Source organism: Lissotriton helveticus, chromosome 3_1 (genome assembly GCF_964261635.1).
Source record: "Lissotriton helveticus chromosome 3_1, aLisHel1.1, whole genome shotgun sequence".
Taxonomy (NCBI): domain Eukaryota; kingdom Metazoa; phylum Chordata; class Amphibia; order Caudata; family Salamandridae; genus Lissotriton; species Lissotriton helveticus.
This window is the reverse complement of record NC_136061.1, coordinates 917,344,909-917,368,103: the sequence shown is the minus strand read 5'-3', so window position 1 is coordinate 917,368,103 and position 23,195 is coordinate 917,344,909. Positions and strand designations below refer to the sequence as shown.

The 23,195-nt window shown below is 41.4% G+C and overlaps 1 protein-coding gene across 2 annotated transcripts in view; it reads left to right on the top strand.

Moving 5' to 3' along the window:
• The window catches only part of IFNLR1 (interferon lambda receptor 1), a 336,403-nt gene extending 319,400 nt beyond the window's left edge, over positions 1–17,003 (top strand). Inside the window, exons 7-8 of one of the 2 annotated variants that reach the window (XR_013608730.1) lie at positions 11,000–14,859; positions 14,898–17,003. Coding sequence is in view for 1 of the 2 variants with exons in the window: in XM_078681256.1 (XP_078537382.1) it covers positions 11,000–11,902 (903 nt within the window). In the remaining variant the exon portion in view is untranslated. Of the gene's footprint in view, positions 1–10,999 lie in introns of both variants that reach the window. The other variant, XM_078681256.1, reaches the window with a different exon arrangement.
• The last annotated feature ends 6,192 nt before the right edge of the window (positions 17,004–23,195 follow it).

Here is a 23,195-nt window from a genome sequence, read left to right as displayed (position 1 = left end):
GCGACAGGCAACGGTCCAAAAAAGCAACATGAACACCCCACATTTTTACAGTTATAACAGGCCCTTTTTTTTGTGCAAAGTGCCTAGGGGTGGATTTTGAACCCTAGCTCAGCCAACACATAGGGAAACCTAGCAAACCTATACATTTTTTTAACTTAGATACCCAGAGGAATCTAGAATGGGGTTACTCGAGTGGCTCTCACCAGGTTCGGTCGTCCAGAATGCCTTGCAAACCTTGAATTTTGTAAAAAAAACTGCAACATGGACACCCCATATTTTTACAGTAAAAAGTGACCCTTTTTTTTCAAAGTGTGTAGCTGTGGATTTTTACCCCAGCTCTGTCGGCACCTAGGGAAATTTAGCAAACCTATTTTTTTTTTTTAAACTAGATACCCAGGGGAATCCAGGAGAGGGTGACTGGTGTGGCTCCCACCAGGTTCAGTTACCCAGAAAACCTATAAAATTTGAAAATATGACACCCAGAGGAATCCAGGATGGGGTGACTTGTGTGGCTTTCAGCAGGTTGTTAACCAGAAACACTTGCAAACCTCAAACTTAAAAAGAAACATATTTTCCTCACATTTCTGTCATAGAAAGTTCTGGTATCTGTGTGGATCCACAAAATTCCACCCACCCTGCATTCTCCAAAGTCTTCCAATAAAAATGTTAACTCACTTGTGTCGGTAGAGGGTGAATGGTGTGGCTCCCACCAGGTTCTGTTACCAGGTTCTGTTACCCAGAATCCATTGCAATCCTTAAACTTTGTCACAAAAAACACATTTTCTCACATTTTTGTGATGGAAAGTTCTGGAAACTGCATGAAAACACAAAAGTCTACCACACACTGCAATCCCCAAAGTCTCCTGATGAAAATGGTGCCTCACTTGTGTGGGTAGGCCAAGTGCCCGCAACAGGAAACAGGCCAAAACGCAACATGGACACACCACATGTTTACTGTGAAAATTTACCCTTTTTTTTGGCACAGTGCCTAGCTGTAGATTTCGAACCTTAGCTCTACTAGCACCTAGGTAAACCTAGCAAAACGATTAAAATTCTAAAATGAGACACCCAGGGGAATCTAGGATGGGGTGACTTGAGTGGCTCTCACCAAGTTCTGTTACCCAGAATCCCTTGCAACCCTCAAACTTTGTAAAAAAACAAATTTTCCTCAAAGTTCTGTGATGGGTTCTGTGTGGATCCACAAAAAATTCTACTCACCCCACATTTCCCAAAGCCTTTTGATAAAAATGGTACCTCTCTTGTGTGGGTGGGCCAGGTGGCCGTAGCAGAGAAGGACCCAAAACGTATTGTGGAGACATCATAATTACCGATTACAAAACGACCTGCTTTTGCAAAGGTGCTCACCTGAGTTTTTGACCCCGCAGGATCCTGTACCTCATGAATCACACTATTTCATTCCTCTCTCCATTAGTTTCCAGTTATTAAACACATCATTATGAGAGCCTCTATTTATTTCACTGTGCCATGCACCAGCTAGATTACATCTATTGTCATTAAAATAAAAACATTCTTACTGTCCTTCTTACTCTTTACAATCTCCTTCCCCACGGTGTCTACCTCTTCTTAAAATCCACTGTTTTAATGTGGAATAAACGAGTATCAGAGCAATTGAGAAAGGTAGTGTGGTGAAGATCAATAATCAACCATCTACCATCGTTTGTCTCCCCCTTGCTTACTTATTTTTGTAACCCCTAGTTAACATGCCACTCGCTCCTTCAAGACTGGAAACAGCCCTTAGTTGTACTACTATTAAAAAAGCCCTAATGGAATCAAATCAGTGGTATTGATCCTTAAAGACCTATCTGTAGCCTTTGATACTGTCTCCTATAATGTCATGGGAATTTTTTCTCTGAAAAACAAAACACCAATAACCCAAACAACCTCGGAGCTTTCTCCTAGAGTGTGAGGGTCATTATTGTTCTCTTCCTGTCCCTCACCACCAGGTTGTTACTGATGGTAACAGACAAGGAAAATAAGGTAGCACACTGTCAACCTTAAATAGAATTGACAGGTTAATGTCCTTTCTGCGATGGTCTCTCCTTCTTTGGGCCATGAGAGGAAGTATTCCATGGACAGAGCCAATCAGGGCTATTTCAGCAAAATACTTAAGGTCCGGCCATCTGCAATAAGGTGGGAAGAACGAGGTTTTGGCAAGCACAGTAATCTATTGTGGTTGAGTTTCCTGTCTGGCAAACTGTAAATCAGGCCCTAACTGAGTGACCACTCCTAGGTTTTCCATCGTGCTAATTTCCACTTTCATTTACTTTCATTTACTCGGTGTGCATCATGGGGCCCTTCAGGGATTGTCTATCATCTCTTCTGATATCTTTGCCTATGTCATTCTAATGGCTAACCTCACACATTCTTTTAGTCTCTCTTCTCATATCTTTGCCTATGTCATTCTAATTGCTAATCTCACACATACTTTTAGTCTCTCCTTGGTTTTATACACCAATGACACAGAGATCCTGGTCAGAACAAAACGGTTGTTCACATGTCAATTGCATCAGTTTTCAGAGCTGCGTCACTTTGGTTCTTTCTTGGATGAATTTCAGTGTTCTTAAGATCAACACTGTAGTCCTAGTTGTTGAATTACACTAATTGGGCATCTGACTGGCAGCGTTTCAGACTGGGACCCACACGATCTTTTGTTGCCTTGTCAGTAGTTTTCCGCTGGATAAAGTCCTGCCACTCTCTCGTTAACTCAGTCGTATTTCCTATTTTTGTTTTTTTATATCTTTTCTTGCTTCATAAGTTTACCCCTTTCTTGCTTCACAATGTATGTCAGATTATTATTCAAGCCATTGTTCATGCTAGCCTGGATTACTATAAATCTCTATGTATTGGTCTTCCTTCTACCTTTCTCGTGTGTCTTGAATTTAGAATGTAGAGACTGCTTTATTTTCAAGGTTCCCTGTCACTATTCTATCACACAATTTTGCTCCTCTCTTCACAGGCTACCAATTCCTTAACATATTAGTTCCTATTCATAAAGGTAAATCTACATGTCTATATTTACTACAAGTAAATTTACTCTTACACTTTTGAATACCAATTCTACTTTTGACTGTTTACCATTTACGAGTGTAAAGTTACTCAAATAAGTAGACTTACATGTACACACTCCTGAAAAGGGGAGAGAAGTCAGTAAAAAGTTATATATAACTGTAATGTTATTTCTAATAAGGATTTTACAACCATATTTGGCATTCCGCACACTTGGTGGAGACTCCAGTATAGGGAACAGTGTGAAAATGTATTAAACGTTTTTTGAAAAAAATTGTAAACATATTTTTATGTTAATATTAATGTTTCATAATTTAGGATATTTATTTTAAATATAAAATCTAATAGAATTGAGAATAATTTAAAATAAAAAAATATTATTGAGAGTATATTAAATTAAGCAAAACATTTGTTTCTGAGGGTTAAATTATAAAAAGAAATCCCAAAAAAATTCATATTTCGTGCCAAAACACGGAATTCCTTTCTCTTTTTTATCACATCACCTTATTATTACTTAGGCCCTAATTACGAGTTGAGCAGTCCTTCTGTCATCCCACCACCTCCGTGCTAACAGGAGGATCGCCAAGCCCGAGTGTAATCTATGGCATGCGGTGCTGTGGTGGTGATGCGGCGGTCTCACAGCGGTGGGCTGTTAGGCTCATAGGAGAGCCTTGTAAACAACACAATGAACCAGGGGTCTAAAAGCCTCAATTCAGGCTCATCAAAGGCACTCTCCTTCTGGTAAAGTGTTAGCCTACGTTACATCAAAAACCAGAAACTCAAACAGAAGAAACTTGAGACTATAAGTGATATTTGGTAAGGATCGGCCTATAACAGATTCTGGGTGACCATCAACTCATCATGGTGATCAATATTATCATTTGGTTAGCCAGTTCGAGGGGTGATGGGTCTCTTTATCATAGAGCACGCCATACCGATATATAGAAGGCTTGATCTTGCCCTAATTCACTCTAGAAAAGTTAAGTGAGTAATACTGTAATTACCCACTGGAAAAAGCAGAAAGGGAAAGCAGTGCAAGGAAAAGTGGTGAAGTTAAAATAGGGTGGTGTGCCCCAATATGGAACTTTTATTCAGAATGCAGACAACAACCCCCTAATTAAAAAACAGAACAGTGCAAACTGCAGTATTAAACAAATTACTGCCAAAAAAAGGCCAACATGTTTCAGCCGAGTGGGCCACTGGTCCCAAAGCTTTCTTCAGGGCCTCTGCTCTTATACAATTGCTACTGCAATGGTGAAATTAAGCACATCTAAATTCTAGGGTCTTGCTGTGATTTAAGTGAAAACCAACAAAATCAGATCCTCCACATCAAGGGATGTAAATATCATCTGTAATAAATCAAAATAAACCATTATAAGTCTCTAGTTACTTCTTCGAGTACCTTTTATAATCAAAAATACCACATCTAATGAATGTAAATTCGCTCACCCAGCTTGACCGGGGACTGGACCTCATCTCACCTGGACCATGCTCAGAGTGTGGAGGCCCCGCACCGTAAACAGTAATATAAAACAAAGAGATGCAACGAGAGGAACCATGGACTTGAAAGATAATAGATTTCACCATGAGACCTACAGCACAAATCTCTGTTTCTTAAAGAACTGTCCAGGAGGCAATCTGTCTTTGACAGCTAATGATCACTCAATCACCCCCCCGCCCCCGCAAAAACAACCTCAACAAAAATAGAGGATATGCTGTTAACCGAACCTCTAGTCGGTTATCTCAGCTAATTATGCTCTGACACTTGATTCAGTATCTACTGAACAATTACTAGATACAACAAGAGTCCCAAATCCTTCCAAACATTATATTTGAAAGTGGTGTGTTTAAAAAGGAAGCAAGTCCTATAGATGTAATGGCCATTTGTTTGAAAATCATGTATGCTCGAGCCTACCGATCCGTCGGTACCTCGAGACTGCTCTGAGTCTAGGGGGAGGCACCTGACCGAGGGAGGAGGCTCCTTTAAATATCTGTGCATCTGTTAAGACTATGACTCAATACTTAGCAAGCAGTCGCCTTCGATATCACTCGGTGTAAAATACCTTCTGTTTCAGTCATCCTGCGAAGTATTCTGATAAAGCGTAGTGCAAACAAAGCAAACTAACGGTGACGTGCTCACGAGACGCGCGACTACGAGATGACGTCATTAAAAATAGCGCGTGTAGTTCAGCGCGATCCGGGTCACGTGGTTTATGGAACAGCCCCCAAAACTACGGAAAGGCATCATAATGGCGGCATATTGTAGTTTGGATGATCCCTATTGCCTTAAAGATCGAAAGATAGGATATTCACACAAACAGCTCTCAATGTAAGTCGTGTAAAGACTAAAGGGCAGGATAACTAAACCACTCATCCAACATATGTTATGAAACTGCCCTACATGTGGAGGCAGATAAGTAAGTGGGTAACACGATGTATATATAAAGACTAGTAAATGTTCATAGGGAAGGATGCTAATGATGACTGCCAAATGTATTTATCATATTGTGTGTACTCAGAAAGGAGACATCAAATACCAAAAATTCCGTTCTCCAGAATATGCCAAATTAAACCGGCAGGTAATCAAACTCAATTTCAACGGTGTGTAACAAAAGAGGTGACAATATATGCTCTAATAACTGAAATAATCAAAGTTAGTCATCTCTACACCATGCTCAGTCTGCAGTGAAAACGAGAGCTTGCAGTGAGCAATGCCTACAAACAGCCTCGTTGTCAATCCGCCGTTTGACTGTGCACTTTGACTCGGCATGTCAGTAGTGTATAAATGGCCGATGAAAGTGGCCCGGTCTCGAGTCACCACATTACCTGAAGGTCAGTATAGATCTCATGTTCAAGATGTAAAGAATGAACCTTTTAGACTTGACCAAGGGATATTGTCGTTCAGCCCCAAAGGTATCAGAGCAAAGTTTGAAAATCCATTTCCGCTCCTTTTGGAATAAATACCTTGAGACATCACTTATGTGAGATGGAATTACCGTTTTTTTCAATACTGTCCATTGGAAGTCCTCTTCACCATGTTGTTTGTCTATGTAGTGTTTAGTGAGCCTTGTGATGGTTTTTCTGCAACGGAAAGAACTCTTGTGCTCAAGCATTTGAATCCCTACTTTTCGTGCGGTCATGCCCACATATCTAATAGCACAAGGACAAGTCAAAAGATAGATGAGGTTCAAACTATTACAGTTAGAAAAACATTTCTGTTCCCATGGACGGTCCGTGCCAATGTCCACACACACGGAATGCCTGGTTTGGGGACAGACGGAACAGACCCCACAAGGGTGATGGCCTACTGCAGCTGGGAGGTTCCATAAAGTACCAATCATCCTTTTGGGCGCCTCCTTTGGGCGTGTATGAACCAAACGATCTCTTATGCTGGTTGCCCTCTTAAAGGCAAAGGAAGGTTGTACAATTTTGTCCTTATTTTGGTTCAAGATACGCCAGCGTCTCCGCACTATCTTTGGGATGTTATTGGATTTTTTACTAAAAGTACTCACAAAAGTCAATTTATCCATAGGTGGTTCAATACTGCCTCCAGAGCCTAACACAGAGCCTGCTGTTGTGACAGTGTTTGCACCACATTCCTGCACTGTGTGGCATGCACACATGCCACACTGTGCAATAACGGGGGGTGAAATTACAGGGGGCACATGTGCCCCCCATGCAAGCATCCACAGGCCCAGATCCAGCAGGGGCCCCCCCTTAGTTGCCTTTCCACCACCATCATCATGGAGGGTCACTGCCATGAAAAGAGCGGTGAAAATGAAACTCGTATTTGCTCTGCGGTGCTGGCAGCCGCACCCGCAGCATATTCAGGCCGGTTGCAGACTGGGGGATCCTTGATCCTGGTGAAGCTGTCGGTCTCATGGTGGTCGGACCGCCACACTTAGAATACTGCTGGCAGAACCGCAGTATGGCGGTGGTCAGACCGCCACCCACACAAGTACAGCAGTGTACTCGTAATAAGGCCCTAAGCATTCCGCAAATCACTGAAAACTTTCCTGCTCAAAACTAATATTTTATTCCCACCTTCCTTGGTATCATCCACTGATTCCCATTGAACCAGAATAGCACATTCTACAAATGCAGAGAATAGAATTGAATACAATACAATAAACAATTATAAGTCAAGTGAGAAAGGGACTGTGATGGGGACCACTAACCAACCATCTACTAGAGGAGAAAGTCACAGTATTGAAACCTGCTTATTTGATTGGTAAGAATTCACGTTTACTCATGCAATAAAAGTAATAGTTACTGTTGTAGCACCACTAGGCCCATTTACATTTTATCACCTTTTCGTTTGACACTACATTTCAGGTTTCATTTACTTGGTACTCTGATGGATCTTGAATCGTGCTGAGAGGTGTTGGATACAGGAGATCCAATCCAGTTATCCAATGAGAAAACTTAAAATACTAACTATACGGATCACGTGTCATCTTCACGGTGATTCGGTTCACAGGCAGAGGAAACAGGGCAAGCCTACGGAACTGTTGTGCTCCTGGGATACCCTCCTGCCAGACATCATTTTGAGCTTATATATTATATAAACTTGTTTATGTTCTCCTACAACATTGGGAGCACTCTCCACACACGTGACTAAAGGGGCCAGGATCTAAATAGACCGGCTCATGTTCTTTGTGGCATACCAACCGAATTACGGGGGGGCCTTAAGAGGTACTGGGAGCGACATCAGTCCTGAAGAAGACAGGGGTGGCCTGTGCAGGCACAGTAAGTCGGTCGAAACATGTTGACACTAGCAGTACCAGGAGGGGTGTTTTGAGAAACTTCACTTTCTCTTTGAGGCACTACCCATCCTTTTTCTTTTTAATCCTGGTGGGGGAACCTTGGAATAAAGTTTGGTTTGGTATCCTTTAACCAGTTTTAAATCACATCCTCATTCAACTGCACTTTATGTCGCATCACTAGTTCCAATCACTTGGTGATATGCACTGTTCTATCACTTTGTATGTTACGTGTTGAGTTCTGTGGTCTTACGTTGTGTTGTGTGTATTTTATTTTTTTACCCCTCCCTTATGCTTCGCCCTGAGTGTGGCTACACCAGGGCGTATTGTAAGCAGGCCCAATGATGAAGCATGTCACATACTTCGGTATGTGAGTGAGGGCAGTTTTTCCAAACAGATGAGTTTTTCTGGTTTGTTGTATGTGTTGTTTTGTGCTCTCCACCCCTCATAGTGTGTGTAGCACCACTAGGCCCATTTACATTTTATCACCTTTTCGTTTGACACTACATTTCAAGTATCATTTACTTGGTCCTCTGATGGATCTTGAATCATGCTGAGAGGTGTTGGATACAGGAGATCCAATCCAGTTATCCAATGAGACTCAAGAATTGAATAACTGTCCTACAAACTAGTAATTAGATTCATATGTATAACCCCTGAACACTACACAATACAAATACAGATTTATCACAGCTGGACCAAATCTCCTGAAGAAATTCAGTCAGACTCAAATCATACAAACCAATCACTCAGAGTTATGCAGAATATTAACATTATAATCAGTTGTCCAGATGAGATATAGAGAGACAGAAACTGAATTTGAGGATGGTTTAGTTTTATCAGTAAATTTAAGAAGAGTAAATACATCAATATCCGGCATTTATTTCTTCTAGGAGTACAGAATAATCAAATGTATTCTTTTGTGGGCCATCGATTACCAAAAAGGAAAGTTCAGGAAAGTTCATGAACCATCACAGCTCAAAGGGTCTCTCCCACGAAGGAAAGAAGTTGGGGAATAGGGCACACAGCACATATGCCAGACAATACAGTCCTCAAGGAGCAAGTGATGTCTCTCAGTCTGCAAAAAAGCATTATCTCCAAAGAAAATTATAAGGGTCTCCAACAACTCTGTTGCTTCATCACAGTGTATAATAGTCCATAAATTCTGGGGTGACATCTCCTGGGTCACCTCATCTTCAGTCCATTGGTCGCTTTGTATAGGGTGATTGTTCTGCAACATAAAGAAGACACATATTATACAGTAAAAAGGTAGTGACCATCACGTAAGCCATCGAACCATCCTGTGTATATGATTTTAACAATGGTTCTTTTGCAAAAGCACATGAGTAAGTTCAAAAGACAGTTTCTCATGGCAGATCTTCCCAAAGTAACAAAAAGTCTGCAAGTAGTCCTAGTATGTGCTTGGGAACTTTCTCTATAAAACATAGTTTCATTTCACAATGTAAGTTGACGAAGCCTTTCCATGGGAATGAAATGCAAGTAAGTAAGGAAAATGCAGGTCTAAATTGAATAAAATAATTTAAATATACATTTCCTTCTAGAGTTTTGAGATCCATATATATTTCTTTAAACTCAATTGCACTCATATAACAATTTAGTTTTATTGTAATTAGCACAAGTAACTATGACTTATAACTACATTTTCGAAGTACTAGTGTATAAAAATATTTCAAAACATAGCATATCAATTTAATTTCTGGAAATTCTCATTAGTACATATATGAATATTATTCTCTGAAAATGTAAAAACATTTAATCTTATAATAAATGTGCAGCATCCGTTTCCCTTTCACCACTTGGTGCACATTTTCACGTATGCAAAGCATGGAGTTTTAAAATGAGACTTCCATCACTTCCATTTTTCTACTACACGTTAAACATACCAACCCAATTTAGTAAATCACGAACCTATGTTATTCAAATTAATGCTTTTATCTATACTACTCTTCTTCTGCATGCTTTTATGATGCAGTACGTTAGGGCCTCATTAAGATGGCAGTGAGACCACCACCATCCATAGAAGCAGTCCAACCGTCGGATTATGATACGGCAGTCGTAGGCATCGGTCGTAGGGACAGACTGCTCATTTTCTTACAGGCGCAAACGTAATGCCAAAAACAGGGGCGGTGCCTACTCAGGCACCACCGAAGGGGTTACAAAGTCCGTTTACCTCAGCCTGTACATGATGGTCCGACTGCCATGTACAGGCAGACGGAAAGGACTTTGGGGGCACCTAATAGGGCCCCTGTTGGCCTCTGCTATGGTGTTGGGGGGTGCATGTGGTGCCCCCTAGACATCCATGGACCTTGTGCCAGGTCTATTTCTATTGTGGCTTGTGCATTTTCTGGGCCGCTGCAAAAGCCGCAATAGAAAACATCATATATCTGACTGCCTGCGCGGCAGTCGAATCATAATTTGACTACATGTCGGCCAGTATCCATCCCGCAATATTGGCAGCCAAATGCTCGTCCGACCACCATCATAATAAGGTCCTAAGTCTTCATGATCTGTTTTTCATGATTCTCCAATGTATTTTTAGCACTATTTGTACATGTTTGTCATTTTTATCTCAAAAGTGTTGAAATCAGTTTTATGTGTCAGCTACAAGGATTCAGCAGTTTATCTGCTTCATCATTACCGCAGCCTTTCAACAAGAATAAAATACTTTAACTATTATTATAAAAAGTAGGGGGACTTGTATTTTAAATCTATTGTGGCAGCCTACTTGAGATTTCATAGATTCCATTGATATGAAATTGTAAAGGGTCGTAAACTAAACAGATGGCTCTTCTGAAATCTGAAGTAGGTAAGTAGTGTAAATGGAAGGAGTATATTCTACGGAGCTACTACAAAATATTTTAGCATGTTAAGTTATTGTTGTGCATTCATTAGTATTTTCTAACAGGATCAGTTGATACATTTCTGTCTAATTGAATTCCATCCGAATTGTGTTAATTGATAATAAGGTACACCGGAGGTTTTAATGGAGTCATAAGTGTTTTCTTATAGCAATTATTTACGTTAGCCCTGTGTTGTTGGAGCTGTGGGCTTAACATTTTTAAAAAGAGATATACAAAAACTTAAAATGTGTGAGTGCTTCTTTGAAGGCTTAATATCAAATTAATGTGTCTTTATTACTCCAGAAGCAGGGACCTATTAATTGTTATTCCTCTTTTTTTCACAAATAGGATTTATCAATCGACAAGCATTCCCTGCAACCATATATATGTGATCCAAATGATTTACTCTTGAATTTATCCCAATTATCCATAAGTGATCCACCTTTACGGAATGTTGATAATGGATATTATGAATCACTAGACGACCATGAAGAAACCAGTAGCAGTTGCAGGGGTTACAGTGTAAAGCACCATTACCCTAAATGTAACGCACCCAGCGAAGACCCCAATGAGACAAAGAAATACCCTTACAGGACACTGCCTTCCATTAGAAGCAATGATTCAGAGTCAACTGACAGTGCGCCAGCTTTGGAACCCTCGGGATTGCTTAATGTTGAAAACACAAATCTAAAAGAACCTTATGAAGTGGAATCTACAGAGAATTCATTATGTGAATTGTTTACTAAAAATATTTTGCCTCCAAAAGGCCTTGAAATGGAGGAAAGGAGGTTGGTGGAGGCATACTCCAAACACACCAGTCTGCCATGCCTTTGCCAGGTCCCTCATACAACTATGCCAGTCCCAGGGGGGTTGGGAGTTGCCACTCTGTCACCTTCCAATTTGACATTAGTAGCAAAAGGAGATATTTGGACCAATATGCAACGTGGTGCCATAAATCACTCACAGCAAGACATTTGTCCTCAGTTACAGACTCCATATCTGATGTCTTCATCAGAATTAAAAAAACAGAGCATGTGCCTTCTAGTAGCAACGAACACTCACATTGGCGATGTGTTGGACAACTCTGAGATCGAAGATTGGGACGAGCTGCTTTCAAAGGCAGAGTGCGATGACGAATCAGAACCATTTACTGAAACTTGTCTGAGTGAAGACAGCTCTTGTGACAATATTCAGGGACAAAAGTGGAAAGATGAAAAGGGCCACAGTGCATATATGTCTAGAGTGTGTTAAGAACAATCAACACAGAAGTATTCCACAACCTCAAACACTACCTCACAGCATGGTTTTGCTAATTCGTGAAACTGTCCTTTTTAATGTATTGTGTATACATAGTTTCAAGTTTTCATTTCTTAAAATTCTAAATTATCTGTCTGCCTATCTATCGATCTAGCTGTCTGTCTGTCTTTCTACCTACTAACTTCACTACCCATCCATCATTCAGCATGGGCAGAAAAATATGAATATCGCATTTTGTGCTCATGATACAAGACACTTTAGTGAACGTTTCACACTTTCAGGCAGGGTTTAAGTAAATCCAGAGAAATCAGAAGATATTTAATAGACAGAAAACTGCCATTGGTCCTAGGCCTTCTATGAATACCAATGAGCAGCAACAATGACGTCAGGTTGGAAATGGAAATTTGCTCCATTTGAATATAAGTGAATTAAGATTTAGAAGCGTTCACAGGGATAACATTTAATACAATCGTGTTGATCCCATGGTACAGCCCTACTGATATGCTCCAGTGTGAGTGGGTAAATATGTTTGAACAATTCCAAAATCACCAATATTTTCAACGGCTTCTCCGAACTTCATAAATCTTGCAGGAATTTGGGGGAAAAGATACATAGCAGTTGCAGCATGGCAGATAGTTTAGTGAACAGGTTCAAAGGTGGGAGTACTGACCTTGATCTATTCAGAGAAGGCAGAGGAACTTAAACATGATGCCAAAAATAATGCTTTTTATTTTCAGCTGGCATAAAATAAAATAAGTCCTCCAATAGCGTCACGGGGCCATCGTTTTGCTTCTGAGACCTTTGTGTAGCTACCTTTGTGTAATGTACCATGTACCGGTCACATTTTTAAATGCTCTTTGGAAAACTGAATATGTGCTAATAATTTCCCCAAAATTAATGAAACTAATTTCAAATACTTCGGAAGCATGAAAGATCAAGTCGTTATTGCTTGAATTTTAGCCTAGAGGTTTTTCTGAGATCATGGTAGCTGGTGTATTAACCAACTATCTTGATTGGATTTCGACGTATGGTCTCCCGTTCTAAACGCATCTCTGCAAGGGATCAAATATGACGCATTTTACAGATAATTAGTATGTCTCCGCAACCGAGGCATTATGCTGCTTCACTGACCACTTCTGCCTCACCGCACGCAAACCGGAGGTGCAGCGACAGGTTCGCTGCAACGCCTATGGAGCCCCCCCTCTAACAACATGATTGACATCAAAGCTCTTCTCTTACAGGCTACTTCATGAACTCACGCGCCTCCAAACAAGTGCAAGAAAGGGAGTAACCTTCTTCTCGTTCACCTTAAAGTGCTTTAGGACTTCATCTGTGGTACGGGGTGCAAAACATATCCCAACATGCAATTCTTCACAATGGAGAAGCCCTACACCAGTCCAAACACAGATGAAAAATAGTCAATTGTTGTGTTGAGGTTCTCTTGCTGTATCACAAACAATTGAAACTTTATGGAACAGATATCAAACATAGCAGCAGTCATGGTTAATGTTATCTGTGCACTTTTACACTATGGTCGTGCAATTTTGTAGGAACATTAGCATCATGCTCTATGTATGCATGCATGTGTGGGATTAAGGATTCAATGTCGCAACATATGTGGCGCTTGAGGGTACAATTGAGATATAAATAGTCTCCAATGCATTGAAAGTATTCCACAGAGGTGGAATTATTTATCAAACAGCCAATAACATGAGGTGAAAGAGGATATGTCACTTCAAAATGTGTTCTCTCTATATATATTTTAAACAGGAGCGGTTACGCCATGAGTAGCTTAGGGGCGTTGACCCCCTACCACCACTGGTGCCACAACATTCCTGACTCTCTATTAAAAAATAAAAATCGAAATTAAAATACTTTATCCGTATGGTACCTCATGACATTCATTGCTTTCTGAATGGGGGAGGGACTACCACGGGCCCGTCTCTCCCCGCAGTAGGCATGATTGATTAGGGGAGTCAGCTGAGGCTGTGTAACTGAACTGCGCATGTCAAATTAAGCGTATCTTGCTGTGGCCAGCCTACCTTGCGCAGTTCAGGCTTCCACAATCAGCACTGTCAGGGAGCTGAGGAAGCATAGACACAGTCTGATCGTCTAGGAAGGAGCGTTGGATTCACCTTTCTCAGCCAATCCTACCACTGCTGTTTACTATTATGGAGAGTATGAGAGCAGTGCTACTATTGGCTTGGTGGGGAAGTAGAGACACAGTCCCATCAGTCTAGGAGGAGCGTTATGTTCGGCTGTTCCAGCCAATCCTAGCACAGCTGTTTACTATTATAGACAGCATGAGAGCAGGGCTTCGATTGGCTTGGTGCGGAGGCGTGGCACTTAGTTTTCACAAGCCTTGCATGTACTCCATTACAGCCAGGCAACAGAGGACTTCGTGTGTATTTTAATTGCGTCTGATCAATATTGTAGTCGTTCTCCAGCTGCACACAACATTGACAATGTAGGACACAGGTAAGCAGCTGATATGGTCTTTATTCTCCCACCCTTATTCACAGGCCAGTTATCGCGATGCTCTCTTCCCAGCTTCCAAGTTCAAAAACATGCTTGCTCCATCCATCTGGATTTGCTTGATACATCATAAACATACTGGAATATTTTGTGTCATTCAATTGGATAAGCTTTTTTAAATGTGAGGGGAACTTTTTGCAACAAAATGCACTTTTTAACCCATATATTATGTTTTTTTGTGAGAAAACTCTTCGGCCAACCCTTGAGCGGGACTCAGTTGTTTCACTGACTCAATCAGTTTAGGGCAGGTACGACGACCAACCCCTTTCAAAGATCATCAACCACCACTGATTTAAAAAAATGTATAACATTTGCATTGAAATGTAAGCATTCAACAGGAGGTGGCAGGATACATCAAATGGGCAATAGAATGAGGTGAGAGAGGAGTGTGCCACTCCCAAGACTCACTCTATACAGTGTTTACAGAATTGGTAACAGTAGATCTGTCAAACAGCTGTGCTGTCAAGCCAGACTTCAGGTCGATATTTTAAACACACTGACCAATAAAATTTTGTAAATGTCATTTGGTGCAAATGTCAGCTCAAAACTGATTTAAAATACCTAGTACCAGTGCAAAATTGGCATTCACTACTGCCATGTAAGCATTCATATTGGTGCATCTTCATGGCAATTTCTTTATCCATTCACTCTTAGATTAATTTGTTGGCACCAAACAACTACCACTCACAGGACAAATATCTTTCTGGTGATTTTTACTTGGGTGAACAGTATTAATTCACTGTTGTACGTTTTATCCACGGCAACCTTGCCTCCTTGATAGCTCATTTTATTATAAGGGGCCCTTTACTTATAATTTGTATATTTGTGAGGGGATCTGAGGAACAAGGCTGCTGGGGACCCCTTGCTGCTCCCAGCAAAGGCAGCCACAGTGGTGTGTTTAGAGGTACATTTTAAGGGGTCGTATACATTGACCCACTGATAAAAGTGCAGGGCTACTTACAAAAAAACAATGTTACTGTGCCACATTCAACACCTGTGGTGGTGGTGGGGCTTGTCCAGGATAAAGAGAATAGTAAAACCAGCCATGGCGTGAGAGAGAGAATACTTACAGGATGTGGGTGGGGAGCTTTCGACTTCCAGTTGCTCTTTGAAAGGATGATCTGTTTTCCAATCACCTTTTGCAACTCCTTCTGTTAAAGTATGACAGTTAGAAAAGGCCACGGGAATTATGTAAATTGGCAGCTGCTGCATTTTCGACAAATGTTTGTGTTTGCCGCATATGCAAATAGTCCCTCATCAGATTTTAACAAAAAAATTATTTCCAGGTTATACGGACCACATTTTTTTAAATTGCATCACATGTCACAGAGCAGTTGAAGGTCCTTCATAGAGGTTGACTGAACACCTACCTGTTGCTTATTGCTGTTTTAGGTGTTAAATCGCACTGTTATGGGGTGAAACCTTTGTCCACACAGTGAACACATGTGTGCCAATGGCAAACTAATGAAGTAATAAATAGGCTGCATCACGTTGTATAATTTGCCTTTTCTTGACGTGTAATTTAGTTCACCTTCCCGCATATTTTGAACCTCCCCAGCCACATCTTTCTAGTGGTACTGCAGTTAGGGAACAGGGGGACAGCAAAACATGCTGGACGTGTTGGTGATCTCAGAGTATGCTTCAATCCTCTTCCCAGCATTTTCTAATACCATTAGCAGTCGCTGGGACTGGCACTCTCTTGTAGATAATTTCCCTTCCCCCTCCTTTGGTCCCCTCATTTTATGTTTGGGACCCCCAACTTGGGCGGAGCTCAGTTATGGAATAATTATGCCAGCTCTATTATTTACTAACGCTACTTTATGTAAGCAACCATTCAGTTTTTGGTGTGAACTACTTAAATGGAAAATATTTTCTTAAGATTCTTGACGCTGCTAAACGTCCATTTTTTCTGGACCTTTACACACATATTAACGGATTTTTTAATTTATTTCTTTGAAATTTCCTTTTGGGACTAGGGAAGCACTATACAATTATATATATCTAACCAAAATCGAGCCTGTGTTATCAGGCGATTTGCACTTTTTATGTCTATTGCTCTCTCCCCCACTTGTACAGTGTGCAATACATTTGTTTTATTGCTTTCAATGTGCCATTTGTTAGTTTAATTATTGTTATTTGTGGTATGTTTCATGACGTGTTTCATTACAAGTTTTGTATTTTATATTTATTGCTTTAGAAACAAGTTATGTTCATCAAAATTAACTATAAACTCAAAAATACAGCTTCACAAAGTTGCCAGTTTAAAATATTGTACTTCCAGTATATTTGAATTGTTGGGTGGACAGTCACAGCCTTTCCTCTTAAAATTGGTTGTCGTTGATTGTTTTTAAGCCAGCAAATTCACAAAGTATTGGTAGGTGTGTAAGTGTGTGTAGCAATGTGAGACTATGTGTGCTACGACCCTCACAGTTCTCGGCTGACTCAAAAGAGGGATTAAATAACTTGCTTGAAGGTAAAAAGGTGTGGTCATTAACAGTTATGACGTAATCAGAGTGCAGTGTGTGATCGTGTGCTGAGGAATAAAGGCATTTGTTACAGAGCTCCATGTCTGGTATATTCATTTGCATGCTGCATGGCTGGGGAGAATGATACATCTGGCGAAGAGTAGGGGATACATACCCGAAGAAACGAGTCACCTCTCCCTAAGAGTTTGCAACGAAACAGCAAACTGCTAGTATGTGCCATGTTCGCCCAAAACGATGAGAAGCATTTCAAGGTTGGTGTGTATGGAGTTGAAGCCCCGCTGCAGCCAATGTACTGGCCACAAAGACGTTGAAGGCTTTACAGAGGAGCACATTTGAAAAGCGACCAGAATCTGCTCGCAAAGCTGAAAGAAGAAATACTGTGTTGCGCCATAACACAGAGACAATCTCTCAGGATGTTATATGTCTAATAATTCAACCTGTCATGCATGCTTTTAATTACAGTAATTACATTTTGGGATTTGGAGCCACAGAAAAGTGTGCCAGTTACTTGCTGATGCGGGTCTCACTCTGAATGCAGCAAAGTGGGAGTTACACAAGACCAAACTTAAATTATTTAAGCACATATTATCTGATGGGGGAATGACTTCTGACCCAGGTAAAGTGCGAGCGCTGTCAGCTACTTACCTGCCCTCAAGATGTCACCATGTTATGCATATTAAATAAACACACTATACCTGATGTCAATATGAGATTCAAAGTTGTCAGTTACATTTCTAACATACATGGATAATTATATTAATTCAAGAATTACTTTGACATCTTGAACTTTAACCCTTTTAGTACTAAATTAGTCCCACAGAATAAACGTGAGTGTGGACTACTCATGATTATTATGTACTCCCATCAAAATGTTAAAAGAAAAACAGAAGTAAAACATAAAGGGTTAAACTATGCTTCTCCAAAACTGATTGTTGAGCAGGTGCCCAGAACAACAAGTAGGGGGCGCCAGAAAAGTCTGTTGGTTCTTGTCAGTAGTTACAGCCTGAGCGCTGCTGAGGCAGGAGCTGCTCTAATGTTCTAAATACCTGGCATGTTGAGCTTAATTTGTGATCCCTTTGCTCTATAGGCCCTGAAGCTGGTTTCCTGTGTGGCTTCCATTCTTTCTCCAGACATGCACATTCTTTTGTTTGGGGTTGTAGCACAAAGGCATTTTCAGTATAAAGTGCCAGGGTAAACATCAGAGGGCCAGTGTTGTAACGAAAGTTGACGGGTCCCCCCCTGCTAGGTACATGGAGGGTCTCCCGCTCTGGATTGAATCTAGAGTTCTCAGGCCTGAGTACTGTGCTGAGGGGGGCCCCGTAGAGGCCTCTGTTATGCCACTCCTATTATGCCCGTAGAAACAGAAACCTGCAGACCCAAAAAGAGCAGCGTACGTCGTCTGCAATAACTAAAAAGTGGCACACATGTTTGTATCCATCTGGCCTTCGAGTTACATAGAGATGATTTTCTTTGGTGTGTTTGTACGGCTGCCTCATACAAGAAAAAGAAGAAAATAAGACTAGCAGGACCCCTTGAACACGCTGTAGTCAGCATTGTAGGAACAGCTGCAAAGAGAAGAGCAGGCACATTTCCAAGCAATACCTTATAGTGCTTACATGCATTTGTAAGGTTCGAACATACTCTCTTGGAAGGCTCTATTGCAAGTGCATTGGAGTGCATAATTTACTTATGTGCAGGTCTCTTAAGAGAGCATATTTATTTCCAACTACACTTCCACCAGGCTTCACATGCACTTTGTCTGTTTTTTTTTTGTGGGCGCTTCAAATGGTAAACCGAGTCTGTCTGAAGCTTGTTTTTTCTCTACTGCTTATATTACGCCTCCCAGTCCTGCACCGCAATGCTTCCAGAGTGCGAGTTTCAAATCTTCAAAGTTTTCAGCTAGAGCCTGGGAGACAGCGAGATGATCCATTATGGCTTGCAGGTGTGCAGCATTACTTATTATCAAATGTTTAAATCATAGGGGCTAATTACGAGTTTGCCGGTTGGATGGACTGTCAAACCCGTGGTCATGGTGCTGCTACTGCACCGGCAGTCCAACCACTGTTTTATGAGTTGGGCAGTAGGACGACCAAAGGACTGATGCTACTGCCAGGGATCCACGATCCATGGTGGTCTTGCAGTAGTCTGAGGCCTGCAATATACTTGGCGGTGCCATTGAAGCACTGCCAAGCATGTTACGAGTTTCCTCACCGACACAGTTCTCTGGCAGTGAGTTTGTCATAAAAAGTGTGGCGATGAGGAAATTAAGAGGGCCTTACAGGGCCCCCTGTTGCCTCAGAGCCAGGGAATGCAAGATGGGGGAATATGTAGTGCCCGCCTGTATGCATGCAACCCCAGTTCCTGCACGGGATGGACTTAACAGTACATGCCGAGCAGGAATGTGTTGTGATGCTCCAATTGTGGTGTCTCTCTAAGACTCAGATATGAGCCTTAGTGCCCTCCATTGATGCGTTTCGCTGTCATCCGCGAGCTGGATCACATTTTATATATATTATCTATTTATTTATAAAAAGTGGTCAGGTTAATTGTTTTTTTGAACATTCCTAGGAGCATATACATGTATGTATTTGTACAGATAATATTTATGATGCAAACTCGTCAATTCTGGTAGACGACTCACTCAGATGAAGTCTGTTGTCTATCTCTATGAGGCAAAATCTGCGGTCACATGACATGGAAATAAGTGTTTTGATTGGTGGTTTGCCGTTTTTTAAAAATCTTGTGTGTGATGGCAAACACTCTGTAATCTGGTGAGCAAGGCGACAGGGTCGCCGAAACGCGTCCGGATCGTGGCACTCCTGCTACACATGTAAAAATAAATAAAAAAGACACTGCTGCACTCGCTACCTGACTTGGTGTCCGTTCTTCTCTGAGAGGGTGCTGCGGTTCGTGGCACTCTTGGGAGCGTTGCTGTATATATATATATATATATGTATATATATGCACGAATGCAGCTCTCTCACCCAACCAGCACGCAGCAGCCGCCACAGCAGTAAAGGAAAAGAAAGCCACGCCACTCCAACGTCCGTTATGGGCTAAAAACGATTTATTTAGCGCTCAAGGCCACCAGATCTTACGCGTTTCGGGCGTCCGCCCTTGTTCACAGATATGTATATATATATATATATATTATAATTAGCTACTGGCGGTAACTTTAGACAAGGCTACAGGTCGAACAGGTGAACGGAATTACCCCAAAGCACGCTTTTGTTTATTTGGTGTCAATATGTTCAGTAGTTTTGGAGATATCGAAATTTACAGATATTGATATTTGGGAATCCTGTCATCTGATTGGCTGAGACGTTACAAGCACGAGCTTGCTGCTTATTGGCTGCGAACGGTTGCAACTAGGAAGTGTTGGCAGCCATTTTGTGTTTCCTTTGAAGCGAGTAAGGGGAAAAAAGGCTGAAAAAAGTAGGAAAGCGGAAGGTAGGAGCACTGTAACATCTGTGGGGTGTTTAGGGAGTGCTATACAGGGAGTATGAAGTAAAGTATTTACCCCTACCGGTGTGAAAGTGCTGTTTTGCCCACAGTGAGATGGTGCTGTGGTGAGGTGCTGGTACATTCGGGGATGAAAGCGTGCGTGTAAACTGTGAGTTGAGTGCTATAAACTCATGTGCTCAGGGCACTCGGTTGAAACTAGGAAGTGTTGCCTGCCATATTGTGTTTCCGTTGAAGCGAGTAAAGGGGAAAAAGGGCAAAATAAGTAGTAAAGAGGAGGGTTGGAACACTGTAACATCTGTGGGGTGTTCAGGGTGTGTTATATAGGGCGTGTGAAGTGAAGTATTTACCCCTACCTGTGTGAAAGTGCTGTTTTGCCCAGAGTGAGATGGTGAGGTGTCGGTATAGTCAGGGATGAAAGCTTGCGTCTAAACCGTGAGATGAGTGCTCTGGGCGCTGTAGCATACTAGGTGCTGTAGCATAGGTGCGTAGGTGGTAGTATGTGTTTAGAGTATAGTGGGAGAGGGAAGCAAACTACTCACTGGTACCGGTCTGAAGACTACGGGATGAAACCGTGAGTCTAAGCCGTGAGCTGATTGCTGTAAAGTGATGTGATGGGGGTGTTGTAGTATACTGGCCGCTGTAGCATACCTGTGTAAGTAGTGTTAGTATGCGTTTATACTATACAGAGAGTGGGAAGCAAACTATTCACCTCTACCGGTCTGAAGACTAGAATGCAGTGTTTTAGCAAGCAGGAATAAAGAAATAATCTGGAAGAATACAATGCAGAATGTTGCAATGCCACAGAAGACAAATGGTGAAATCAGGTGTGTGTAAGAAAGTGGCTGTGTGTAATAAAGCGATGGAGTATGAAAGTTATATAAAAAGTGTCTACATTTAAGTGCCATGAATGGACCCATTGGTGCAAGAGCTAAGGCTTCCAGCTGAGGCAAACTCTAACCTGTTCTGCTGGATTCAAATGTAAGCTCCTGTATCAGTGCATTCCACATTACATTACATCTTAAAGTTCCATGCGACATAAACAATACCAATTAGACTTGAATGACTAAATTCTATAAGGAAAATAAAGGTAGGATACAATTACCACATGTATCCTTTAGGAAAACAAAGAAAAAAAAGAAATTGCAAAATGTAATCATCAAACTTTTTAGGTACGCTGGTACTGCTTTTTTGTAACACAAAATTATCAACATATCAACAGTAGAACAGTCAGCAATCTGTTGTACCGTAGATTCAATCTGGTGCGTGTCAGAATTGGTAATAGTTCTACCCGCATTGGAATTTTGAGGAGGAATTCAAACACTGCGCTTCTGAGAAGCACATTCGGTACCCTTCTGGTCAAACCATACATTATTGTCTTCAGCTGTTTCAAAAAAACATTGTTGTGCAGAGAGCTAAGGTATCGAGCTGAGGCAAACTCCAACCACTTTTGCTGTATTCAAATCGAAGCTCCTGCATCAGTGAATTCCACAATACATGTTACAGTTCCATCTGATATAGTTAATATATGAAAGTAGTAAAATTAATGTGTATTAAAACAAATTACATGAAAAAAGTAAAAAAAGATGGAAAAAATCAATCCAAGAATAACGTTAGTTTCTTACAAGTCTTGGAGATTGCAGTCCGGAAGTTCTTCAGCGGCTTGAGATGCGTAATGTTACAAGAGGTCATTGTTGCCATCGTGTGAGAAAAGGGAAGCGATCCAATTCATATCCTCAAAGGGACAGTAATGCTCCTCCAATGTTGGAGCAGCAATTTGAATTGGCAGGCAATCTGCGATGTTGTCAAGGATCGCACGTTGCAGGAGATCTTTTGCAGCTGCGCAGAAATCCTGCTCTGCCACGATACTTTTTTGCGTTGCATCCGCCATTGCTCCAGTGCCCGAACAATCAAGTTCATGGTTGTCAAAATACTCCATTACCTGCTGGATATCGGGAGCGATTGTTGAGATGTTGGCAAGGCATAGATCCATTCGCCAGTCGAATGGGCAAGTTTTGCAATAAAAAGATGGTTGCAAGCAGATTGCATATGTGTAAATAAATGTCATGCTGTAGCTAGCTCTGATAATAGATAGAGGCAGGCAGCGGAAAAGTAGTTCAATTTTTTAATGATATGGATGTAGCTTTGCGTACAGGCATATTCTGGCGGACATGGTTGTTACTATAGGGAGTGCAGCCATTTTTTACAAGCAAAAATAGTAGTAGGATGGCCACAAACAGGGCGAGAATTATGGGCACTGTTCCTGTTAAGCAGCGCGAGCTAGGCGCTGGTGATGAGAGGTGTTTGTTCTTCCTTCAAGCGAAAGAGTGGTTGACTCAAGAACCGCCGCACTTTTAAAATTACTTTTAAACTTCCATGATTTAGCTGGAGCATCTGTGAACATTTTAATTACATATGTGATTTTACAGGCAGAACTTTGCACATTGCTATTTTGTACATTTCTCCCCTGCACTTACCCGGTCGGTCCCCGGTCCGTCACGGCTGCTGTGCCGCTTGAACGGAGGGACGCAACTCCTCCCCCTCATTGCCTACAAAAGCGCCAGGGTGATCGGCCGCGTTGGTGTGAGCAGCGCGAGCTAGGCGCTGGGGATGAGAGGTGTTTGTTCTTCCTTCAAGCGAAAGAGTGGTTGACTCAAGAACCGCCGCACTTTTAAAATTACTTTTAAACTTCCGTGATTTAGCTGGAGCATCTGTGAACATTTTAATTACGTGTGTGATTTTACAGGCAGAACTTTGCATATTGCTATTTTGTACATTTCTCCCCTGCACTTTCCCGGTCGGTC